The sequence below is a fragment of the Strix aluco genome, chromosome 15 (genome assembly GCF_031877795.1).
Source record: "Strix aluco isolate bStrAlu1 chromosome 15, bStrAlu1.hap1, whole genome shotgun sequence".
Classification (NCBI taxonomy): Eukaryota; Metazoa; Chordata; class Aves; order Strigiformes; family Strigidae; genus Strix; species Strix aluco.
Window position 1 is genome coordinate 7,746,202 of NC_133945.1, and position 12,108 is coordinate 7,758,309.

A 12,108-nucleotide genomic window follows, 5' to 3' on the forward strand; every position below is an offset into this window, starting at 1 on the left:
CTCCACTGATACAACGGTATGGGGGGACAGTCTGTCATGAGATGTGACATGTCATAAAGGAACATTGATTTGTCGCTCCCCTACCGTAAATCACCCAGTAAACATCTCCACTTGAATCCATTAAAATCCATTAATACAGGACGTATATTTTAAAACTGCTTTGACGTTTCTGATTGAAGGCTTTAGCGTATTGATTTCTGACGTGAGCAGGACCTTGTTTGTCAGTCGTAAAGTAGCACCATACTTTGAATATCGTGGGCTTGCAGCGAGATGGGAATCTGGCCAAGGTCACTGCTGAAAGAGGTGAGGAAACATGCGGTGCAGGCTGAGTTTTAGGGAAAAGTGCCTCCAAATCATGCAAATGGCTTGAGCTGGGAGCTGCTGCCGTATGACCTAGCTCTGAAGGACAGCTATTTATGGTACATGGGTCAACACGTTAGCTTTAATGAGTGTACAGTACATAGGAGGAAGTTTTGATTGTTTTTTTAAAGCTGTATAGAATGAGTAAGTCAGAGGGATTTTACTTTGTTTTAAAGAAGCAGTAGTCTCTTTCTGCCATCTGTTTTGAAAGAGAGCAACTTAGATACACATGTCATTCAGTGGAGCATGCTGTCAGCAGCAACAATTTCTGCTGGTGGGGGAACTTCAGTGAGAAGATTCATAACAAAAGTCTTTATTGTATAGAAACACACCATTCTGCTTGGGATCCAGATTCCAAACACTTTTAAGGATTATGACTAAACCATCGTTTATGCCTGAGATAAATGACATCCGAGTACAGAAACTGCCTGGACTAGGTTATCCTGTCAGGTCATTTCTGTACGATACAGCAGCGTAGGTCCGTCTGGTTTTACAACGTGCAAATGCATCTGGACTCATGAGATGTGATAAACTAAGAGAGTCAGGTTGATATGCCTATTCTGATATTATTATTAGGATTTCTGTTTTGTTTTTCTGTTTGTTCAGGTGAAGCTCTGATCTGTGTATGAAAAAGAATCTTCTTTGCTGTACAGCTGTTAATATTTGTTTAATATGTATTAATCCATTCGCCTTGCCCTGCTTCTGAAACTGCTGCACAGCTATGCTCAGTTAATCAGCTGTAGTTTCCTGCTCCTGAGAGGCTGAATTTGTGGGAGATGTTGGGTGATGTCTTTTCCGTAGCGTATCTAAATCACAGGAATATTGTAGCATAACTGTGAATACCGTGTGGTCTTTAAAAAGGCGCAGTAATTGCATATTACATATTCATGATTGCAGGTAAGTGTGATCTGGAAGGCACGTTTGAAGAAGTTTGGCATTTGGGCGGCAGCTTCAAAAAGAAGAAAACCTGCAAGTTAATTGGAGAAAATGACAGTTCCCAATTTACTGCTGTGCCTTCAAACAGCATTCAAGCTAAATACTCATTATGATTGCACATGTACATGTCCACAGCTTCTCTTGTTATTTTATTCTAATGTAGGCTCTGCAGTCATTACAAACTATGATTATTCATTTATTCAGCACCAGAAACTTTGGCAAAAAATGAGTGGAGGATAGATGACTTCATCCCAAAGAGTTTCGATGTATAAGCACAGCTAAAATCAATTGAAAAATCACAACGGTCAAAGTGGATGACCAGTGCTGCAGCAGTACAACCCAAATCACGTTTTTCTGTAATGCCTTGCAGTTCAGATTGAGCCCGTTTGTTCTAGCTGACTGGCTTTTTCTTTAGAAGTGTGAAGCTCAGCATTTTCAGAGCAGTGTGAAATAAGGAATGTAGAAAAAGGACTTGGAGCAGTGAGGTGGCTAATTGAAAAATGCTATTGGAGCTGTGCTTTCTAACAAAGAAACTGGCAGGTTTTTAAGAGTAAGTCACTTCAGAGTTGAGTTTTGATCTTGAGTTTTGAATGAGTCACATTTATTTTTTAATAGCGTGTTGATAAAAAGGAAAAAAACCTCCTGTTGGTTACCATAATATCTAAGTGTCCGTGACTGCCTTTCTAAAAGCAAATATAGAGAAAGCAAGACGCGACTGTTAGGTCCAGGAGTATCCAAGTGTGTTATTCTGGTGTATCTCTGTTTTCCAAGTGAGATGTCTTGAACTCAGCAGCTATGCGAATGCTGAGGATCTTTAGTCTTATCTTCATTTTGCTTGGACAGCTGAAATATGTTTCAGTGGCCTCTGTATGGTCTTTCCTCAAGGCTTATTGATAGTGCCATGCAGGTCATTGATGATTTGTTGAATCCAAGAGAGACAACTGCAGTCACAAAACGTAATGATGCTCTAAAGCAAAACAATTCTGTAAGCTACAGCTCAGAGGAGAGATGTTATCGTCTCATTCAGTAGCTCATCTTTTGATGATGCTTTGTGAGCATCTTGTGTGTTTTGCATTGCCTTGCAAAACTTTTTTTTTTTTTCCTGAAAGACCTTTGTCCATTCTATAAAAGCATTTTGTATTTGACGTCAGCTGGTAGCCCTTGTTTCTGAGAGAGCTCCACTGAGCTGAAAGGAGGGGGACCAGTAGGATGGAAGTAAAAGCCTGCTAATACTGTGGCTTCTTCTGTTCTCTGCCACATATTATGCAGAGTGAAATATAACACATCTGACTGTTTGATTTTCTAATTTCGGTCTTGGAGCACAGCTGGTAGGCAGGTGGACTGTTAAGAAGCAAGACAAAGATCCAAGATCTGCGATCTTCTGAACTTCCAAGCAAAAAACAAAAGGATGTTTTATGCTGCTTGAACACCAAACGCTGTTGGTGGGAAGGGGAAAAATTGTTTTTGGATCTCTCTAATACGGTGCCTTGGTGTGCATGCTTCTTGCATAAACAGAAGGTGATTTTTTTCATGCATAATTCTTCCCAAACGTATGAATCAAGAGTCTCTGAAACAACATCTGGAGAAGTCCCAAGAGAGAAAACTGTGATTTCTCTCAACACAAAGATCTGTTCATTCACGAGGTTCTGGTGTTCAGACAGAAAACAGCACAGTTCTCCCTTTTTCATTTAATGTGATTTGTAGCTAGTGCAAGGTTTAACTTTCACTTTTGCCTTTTCTTCCAGGACCATTATGCAGCACCGCAGTCACTTATTGTTGCTTATAGATAGACCTTTCGGGGAGATTTTTACCCTGGTTGTGCCTGCTGTCATCATATTCAGCTAGAGTAGCTGTTCTCAGTGCTTCCAGCAGTCAGTTTTTCAGTCCTGGCTGCATAAACATACATATGGGACGTGAGTTAAATAGCATACAGGCTTCAACTTGTGCAGTTGCAATCCTGATGAAAATCTTCAGGCTGTCCCCATTGGCAGGTTCAGTATAATGGTCAGAGATGAGCATTGGGAGGGAGAAGCAGGGAAGAGCGAGGAGTTCTGCTTTATCTCATCAGTATGTGAATAAAATCAAATTCTAAGAGTGTCGTCAACATTGAACTGTAACTTTGAAGCAAATGTAGTCTGGACTGAAAAGGGCTGTGAGAGCAGCTTCTCAAGGATAGCCAGTGTTAGCATTTCTTTGTTAGGTGACTTTTGAGCTGGGTTCAAGAGGGGTGGTAAAAGTTCTTCTGTTTTTTCCCCGCATTTCAAAGAGCATTCCCATCCTGCCCCGCACAGCCTGTGTATTATGTGGTGGTTACACAGGCATTTCTGACTTGATTTCCTTGTGGTGACATCTCTCAGGTCGGAGCAGGTCGCTTGGGAAGAGGCTTGGCTGGAGGGGTGTGTGCACCGAGGCTGTTTACACTGAAAGCTTTATGCTACTGAACAGTGCCCTCTGAGTGCCATAAAATGCACACAATTTCAGTGTGAGCAGGGAAATACTGATAGAAATCCACATTTGGCAGAGTGTGGAAAAGCGGCCACAAGAGTTAGATCTCGGAGGGAAGGTGTGAATGAAAAAATAGCACAATTTTTTCTCCTTTTCTTTGCAGACTAGAGATAAGCTAATGCTTGCATATGCAGTGTCCAAGGTCTGCAGCGTGTCAGGCGTGGAGTGCCAGATTGTCTTTCTTTCTACCAGAACATTTATGCTTTAATTTGGGAAACGTGGTGGGAACCGATAGCATCTTGTTTCTGAGAGACTTTCTGATAATCTCCTGGTGGTATTGTATCTCTGTGTGAGACACTTAACTCCTGGCCCTGGCTGTGGTGACGAAGTCAGCAATAACACAGCGCTCGGAGTTGCTCTCGGGTCAGAAGCTGTGCAAGGCACCCTTGGCACCCAGGCTGGGAGTTGCCAGCCCTTTTGTTATGCAATTAAACTATACCATAAACTCTTCAGTTCAGTGAGGGGAGGGGCGGGAGGGACTCCTACTCATTGCCTTTTTCCTTGTCTGATTTAACATTTCTTATGTCACCCTGGAATCCTCTGGTCATGTTCCAGAGTCCTTGTGTGAACTAGTGCCATTTAGATGCATTTTAATGAGGCTGAAAGAGATTGAGGAACTGGTGACTTTTTTTAAAGGGCATTTGCATGATTTGCGTGCCGTTCCTTTGCAATTCTGTGATAGTTTCCAAAATCTGTTTAATCTTGTTAGTCATATCTATTTGCTGTTTGAGGAGAGGCCTCAGAGTGGTGCATGCTTCCAAAATGTCCAATAAATACTGGACAGGTTATTGAGTATTTTTAATTTACTGTATTTTGGATATATTGGGCAGGGATTCTCTTATGGATGAGTGCAGGCAGAGCTGTTTCACCAGAAATCCAGAACTACAGCCTGCTGTGTTTTGGTTCTGGAAGAGCTCTACAGGCTTTCAATTCATTGCAGCGTAATACTGTTCTTCAAACAAATCACACACAAACCCGTATGCCTTCTCTGCAGTCAGTTAACTCCTTTGTAACAGTTGAGAGAGCACTGCAGCAGCAAATCTGGGTCACACACCCTACAAAGGACAAACGATTACAGATGACAAGTGCTTGTGTGCTCTCTCTTGCTGAAGAAGAGATTAAAATTAGCTTCCAACTCTTATTCGAATTAAAAATTACCCAACGGGGAAAAGAACTAATTCTCAAAAAGACAACTGTTACGTCTTAAACCCACACAGTCTCAATCCCATATTACTCCAAGTAAAGAACAGAAATGCAAAAATAAAAAGGTGGTAACCAAACTTTCTGGGAGAAAGGGGATTTCATTTCCCCTATTACATCTCAGAAGGGAAATATGAATGCAGTTATTGGGGACTCCAGATGAGTGTTCCTGTGCTACTCTCCATACAGTGCTGCAGCAGCATCTCCTCACTCTACAGTCTCCAAAATATCACGGTTTTTAGCTGTGGCTTACTATCATATACACATTTTGTCAAATAAACCTTACCTAAATGGGTTTTACAAGACCAATGAATGAACTGGCTGCTAGCACAACTTTGTGCAGGATCAGCATTTTCCACAATCATTTATAAAAACTGATTTTAGCAGACCAGAGAGTATGAACATTGCTAAGTCGCTGCCTGATGCCAAATGCTGTCAAGAACGCACGAATTTGTTAATATAGTTTTAGATTAAGAAAACAAATCATGGGCCCAGTTTAAGGAATACCCGCTATTTAAGGTGTAATCTCTCATTTTGCAGCACTGTGCTTATAAATCCTTTGCAGCTTTGGGGATCACCTTCTTCAGCAGAGCAGATGTAGTGACTTTTTTTATATCTCTGAATATTAACTTTTTTTTTCTAATGTTAAATAAAATGTTTTCCTAAGCAACAGGGACTATATGGAGGTGAAGGCAGACCAAATTCTATAGCAATAAAGCCTTATGTACAGTATAAGAACAAAATGCAACTAATGAAAGTGATTGTTACATGTAGCTTTGCACAAAGATGAATTCCTGTATCCCAGAAAACATTAAACAGCTCTGCCTGTACTCTTGCTTAAGAGAATCCCTGCCTAACATAGCCTAAATGTAGTAAATTAAAAATACCCAATAACCTGTCCGGTATTTATTGGACATTTTGGAAGATGTGTATCTCTCTCAGACTTCTCCTCAAACAGAAAGAGTTTTCGTTGCCAAGGTGAACTCTACCATGAGGTGGTGATGGCTGAAAAAGACTCAGAGGTGAAGATGGCACGGTGGGGAGTTTTGCAGCCTCCATCTCCTCGCCGGTGGGTGAGACCCTGTGCAGGATCTCCGTGCCTTGCAGCACTGCCTCTCTGAATGAGAAGCGAGGCCTGCAAAGTATGATCTCCTGTTCCATAATCTCCTTTTCCATGGGGTCCTCTCCATACTGCAGATAGATGGCTTCTTTTCTGCACTCTCTGCTTGAATTTTGCATAGCTGTCTGGTTTGTCTCAGACTTACGTAACTGCTGTCCTTGGTGGAGCTGCTTTAGCCACGATTCTGGTGTAAAGTCACTGAAACTTGAATTACCCAGACACATAGTCTTTCTCCAAATAATGTCCCATAATTATGGCCTGTGGGCATCTGTATCCTCAGTCACAGTGATAGAAATGATAATGGGGAAAACGTCATTGGTAAACAAGAAGAGAGATGTGTGAAGTCCTTGGAGCCTGGTGTTCTCAAACAAAATCTGCCTTGTTCTGGGGGACAGGTTGGAGTCTGATGTAAAGACAGAGGATAGTTGGAGATGGTACCTGTGGTTTTGTTTCTGCTTTAAAATGTTTAAAAGATTTTTTTTTTTCCTTTGGTTTATTTTACATTTCTGAAATGCTTTTGTTTACCCTGTTTGCCTTCCAACACTGGATGCCAGGGATCTGTAGAAAAACCTAGACTAATTTAGAGGAGAAGGTCATGTTTGGCTCGAGGGTCCTCTTTTTAGGTCTCTCTGGTGACAGGCTTTACGTTCAACTCGACAGCATTTCTGCATGTGGGTAGTGTAATGCAGATAGCGTTTGAATGCTGCAAGTGAGAAGTGTGAAAAATTCAGGGGATGTTCTAGGCACCACTAGACAGAACTATATTGATTTAGGAGGAAATCCCAAGGAGGAAATAGTTCTTGTCAACTGATTACTTGAAGTTATGGTTATGCTACTCTTGCAGACGACTATAAATTAAACCGCCAACAGTTGGCATCTGCCACTGTCACGGTGCTATAGGTCATCCTTCCCGTAGAATTTAGTCTGATACTGGAGTGACTTACCTGCCATGCAGATAGTGAGGGGAGTCAGGAGGAAGGCAGATTGTGCTTGGGAGATGTGTACATAGCCCTAGCATGGAAAGGAGATGGGGGACGTAGCGTGGGACAGAGGGAAGCAGGTCCCAGCCCCCTGGCAAGCAGATATGGAGGGACCGTGGTACAGGAGTAAGAGAGTCCCGAGGAAAAAGGGGTGCCCATGAATGATATCGTGACCTGAACTGTCATGTGCTAAACATTTTCGTGTGCTGGTGGTTCCTTTCACGCTGGAATCTGGATTTCCTTGAATTCTGTCTCCAAGTTGCTATCTTTCCTCCCTCAATTCATATGGAGGTATTACCTGCTAAAACAGGAACTACTAAATCATGTTGATTTTGGGGCGATTTTCCTACCTCATAACTTGCCAACAGAGCAGCGTCTGAGAAGTTTAAATTGGAATTAGCTGACATTCTCCTACTCTCCCAGGAATTCAAGAGTCTTTGAAGAACAGCCCATCTATGTGGGCTGAAAGTAGTGAGCTTGAGGGATAATTGATTCTGTCTGGAAACCTCTATGCTGATCCCTAAAACCAGGAGGGAAGGTTTGACATTGCTTACGGTCAGTAGGGACTTTTTTTTCCTTTCTATCTTTCTTTTACTGGATAATTTCAGCTCAGAGTAACTGAAGATGGATTGAGGTGTAGTACCTAATCAGGAAGATGTGAAAAGATTTATTTTTCTTTACTTTACAGAAAAGGCCACAGATGGCTCTCTGCAGAGTGAAGACTGGACACTTAACATGGAGATCTGTGACATTATCAACGAGACAGAAGAAGGGTATGTGCTGTTTCAGCAAACTTTGAAAGGTTCATGAACACAATCTTCATCCAGTCGCACTCGGCATGTGAGGAGGTGCAGTGAGTCTGGGGGCAGATGTTTATAGTTTGCATACGAGTTGCTTAGTTTTCCTCCTCCTTAGACATTTGAGAACTACTGCATGATGCAGCACTTTCTGTGGTCGGTCTCTCCTTGGGAGGGCTGGCAGGAAAAACGTATTGTTGCAGAGGGTACCGAGTTCATACTTGTGGGGTTCTTGTTTTCCACAGGTGTATCTCTTTGCAGTGCTGCAATGCTATTAATTTCAGCCGTTTGAATAGAGAACTTCTCTGGTACATCTCCTTCAGCACCAGAAAAGCTGTGGGAGAACTGATCGCTGGTTTTATGCCCTGGGCCTTTTTCTGAGTTGCTGTCAATCTTTTCTGCTTGATCAACATCCTGACTTTTTGGAGGCCTCGGGCACTGCTCTGGTCTTGACTTTTGTGATACCTTGTCTCCTCACGTAATTCTACTTGACCCTGGTTTGGTTGTAGTCAAGTTATCTGAAGTTAACACACATGCTTATGTCCAGCTGGAAATGGTAAAGGATTCCTTTTCCCACAGCATACGGCATGTGAGAAGTGTCTGAGCTGTCTTTTAAAAATGGTGTGTTTTTCCTTCAGTCCAAAGGATGCCATTCGAGCACTGAAGAAGAGGCTGAATGGGAACAAAAATTACAGAGAGGTCATGCTGGCACTGACGGTGAGTGGGGGCAGGCTGGAATGCCTCAAAAGGGCAGAACCCTTTTCTTTTGTCATTTTCCTTTTCCTGGCACTCTCTTGAATGTACACACTATTTGCTTTAACAGCCACTGCTCTGCCCTTTTCTTCTCTCCAATTGCCTCCTCACTTCCTCGGGGAGAATTGCTGGAAGCTTCGCAGAGCATTTTTCTGACTCAATTGATTTCTGCTTTTTTCCGGGGCTCTTACTCATCCCAAGTACTGACTGAGGAAAGTTAAAGTAGCCCAAATGGTATTATCTACCCTTTGGGGCTTCTACTTTCATCTCCCTGTGTCCAGCCATTTCCCCACTCCAGGATGGCAGCTGGCAGCATATCTGCAACTGAGGATGATGAACTTGCTGTATTTTCAGCTTCATAAGTAGCTGATGCACGATTTCCCATGTGAATGGATCTCTGTAGGAGACTCGCATTAATTTATGCTGATCTAATTTGACTCAATAAAGTGTAAATTGTATTCTGTGCATTTAGGCAGCACTGCTAAGGTGTGAGATAATTTGCTAGTGACCTTTCCTACTGATGACTTTAGGGGTTTCCTGGGTAATGCAGCACTCCAGGGCGCACGGTGCTGGGCAGGCTCTGCACCACGGTGGTTTGAGGAATGAGCAGCAGTAACTAGATCGAGTTAGAGTGCTGTGGGTAGGTGATCTGTATGATTCTTTCACACAGCTCTTGTTGCATCTCCCTGACAAAGCGTGACTGTACTTTCTGTCGTTTTGCTGTTTCCTATCCTGGATTGTCATTTTGACAGATTACCAAAGACCAAGCCATGAGATTATCCATTGTGCAGGAAAAAGCGAAATTCATCAGGAATGAGGCCGTGTCATCAGGGCTGATGAAAGTAGCTGAAGTAGGAGAGTAATTACAGACTCCTCAGATACAGAATCGCAGTGGTTATTAGGCATGGCTGTAAGAAGAAGTGACGCATTGGATTTATCTCCATGCTAATCATGTTCTTCAGAGCAAAATCAACAGCTGTTCTTCCATGGCAGTTGAATGGCAAGTGGAAGGTGCCTCTAGCTAGGTTGCAGGGGGAAAATGTGTCAAAGTATAACCTGTCAGAACATTCACAAGGGAGTGTTTTGAATGAGTGAAGATCATTCACCTGAATTCCCAACTCTAAAACATGGCTCACAGCTCAGAGCAACTGGGTCCAGCTGTGTTCCAGGTACATAGGAAATGGTGGAGTGCCACAGCACGATAATATCTCACTGTGACAGGATGTCCTCTGTCTTACCTGCTCTTGATGTGATGCTGTGTACTTAGCTGTTCAGCTGCGCAGGTTGGAAAGTTCTGCTTTGAAGACGAAGAAACTTTATATTTCTTTACCTTGAAAACAGGCAAAGGTACATCACGAAAGTGTCCAATGTGTTAATGGTGAGTGAGGTACGTCTAAATGTGTGTGTAGAAAAGTAAGCTTTCTGATAAAATTGAGGAAGAAAAGCAGAATTAAGAGTAAAAGTGTAATTTCTCCTCTATCTTCTCTCTCTCCCATCAAAAGTTTTAAAATAAAATTAAAAAAAAAATAAAATCAGAAACCAACCACATAGGTGCTGTGTGTGTGATCAAGCTTTGCTCCAACAATGAATGTTTTTTTGTGTGTGTGTAGGTGTTGGAGACCTGTGTGAAGAACTGTGGCCATCGCTTTCATGTCTTAGTGGCAAACCGTGACTTCATAGATGGTGTTCTGGTGAAAATCATCTCGCCCAAGAATAATCCCCCCACTATTGTACAGGATAAAGTACTAGCGCTGATTCAGGTACACAGCTTGTCTCTGCTTCCATATGTTGCTGCCTGAATAAGGACTGTCTGCTTCAGTGCTACGCATCGCTAAACATGCTGTCATCATTAAAAATGTGGCAAGTTTTTTGTATGTAAAAACAAATGATATATCCAGATTGGCAGGGAAGAGCAGACATGCACATGCATAGATATTTTATCCAGGGAGAAATGTCTGGAGTCTAGTTAGAGAGGTACCACTCTACTCTAAAACAAGAGGATTTAATAAAAGATAAATGGGTGGCTTTGCAATTTAACAGTCATATCTAGAAGCTGGAAACCTGCTTCTGTGATGGGCTTGTCGTGTGAGGCCAGGAAATTTTAGAGGATCCAGCTTTCGCTGTCAATTGCAGAACACTTACTTTTCTGTGTCTGTTTCCCTGACCGTAAAATGGAGCTGTTTCCCTCCATTAGAAAGCATTCTGAATTCATTTTAAAGATGGTTATAGAAAAGTAAATGACCATATAGGAGTTAAAATGGTTTTGGTGTCTTTTCTCTGGTTATTGTGCAGTAAAAGTGCACTGTCAGATCCTTGCCTGCAGTGGGGAGGTTCAGACATAGGCCTGTCTGCCACTTCTCCTTCTGTGCAGCATAACAATAAACAGCCATGTTAATTCCACAAACCATTAGCAACACATGAGGAAACATTGGTGCCTGCCTGGAGGAAATCTGACAATTATAGGAAGCTTTATCACTAAGCTCCTACAGGCTACTGCATACACCAGAGACTAAAAGACACAGCGTATTTAAAATGATATAAACCTGCTGCAGTGTTTCGTGTGGGAAGGTATTTACAAATGCGCAGCATAGTTTTCGAAATACGCTTCTTATTTTTGTGGCAAAGCATGCCCTTGAATATCTGCTGGTTTATTTGTTGTTTGGATACACAGATAGGGCATCGTTAGAGCATGACAATGTAAATAAGTGGTTTCCAAACAGGAAATAGGCTGGGTGGGGGAATTAGGTGGGCATTGCATTGTGGTCTGTGGGGTCCCTTTATTTCTGGTCTCTGATCACAAGGCTTTTTTAAAAAATAGCACAAAATTAATGAAATTATTAAAAACAATTCTTGTGCATCTGACTGAGCCCTCGGGTGTCTGCCTGCTTTGGTGGGAAAGCTGATGGATGCGGTGACCAGGAGATGAGGTTAAACACTGTCCCACAAAGAGACGCTGTGCGTGTTTCCGTACTGTTTCCTCTGCTACAGTGTTTTAGAGGATGTTGGTTATGCTGGGTCCTGGATTTAAGTGGATTCCCAGTCATGAGTGCAACTAAGATGGAAGTGTTTGCAACATAACCAAAAAGCCACAGTCGTTGCCTCAGTGTATTAAACAAAACTTTATCTGAGTAGACTTAGTGCAAGAGAGCTAAAAGCCTCACTCTGGGTACTAAATGCCTTTTGGTATAAAAAGCCTGAGAGTTATGAAAGTTGCCTGTGGGTGGGTTCTGTTAGTGTCTTTTTAGCTGGAGGTGGTAGGGGACTTTGTTTTCCAGATTGCCTGACAAGTTTGGAAAAGTGATTGCAGTCACTCATCTCAGGTGCTCCGTGGACACGCACCCCCAAAATATCCCCTACGTCAGGACCGCTTTGCTCAGCTTAGACTTTGCTCTTTAGAGCTCCCCGCAGTTGGAGTTAACTGCGTTCCAGGGGGCTGATCTCTTCTCGGCTCTGCTCC

At 42.5% G+C, this 12,108-nt stretch overlaps 1 protein-coding gene across 5 annotated transcripts in view; it reads left to right on the forward strand.

The window, feature by feature from the left end:
* TOM1L2 (target of myb1 like 2 membrane trafficking protein) overlaps nucleotides 1-12,108 on the forward strand; it is a 58,673-nt gene that overhangs the window by 12,546 nt on the left and 34,019 nt on the right. For all 5 annotated transcript variants that reach the window (XM_074841507.1, XM_074841508.1, XM_074841510.1 and 2 more), the window contains exons 2-4: nucleotides 7,790-7,874; nucleotides 8,537-8,615; nucleotides 10,262-10,411. In XM_074841507.1, the coding sequence (XP_074697608.1) occupies nucleotides 7,790-7,874; nucleotides 8,537-8,615; nucleotides 10,262-10,411 (314 nt within the window). The remainder of the gene's footprint in view (nucleotides 1-7,789; nucleotides 7,875-8,536; nucleotides 8,616-10,261; nucleotides 10,412-12,108) is intronic.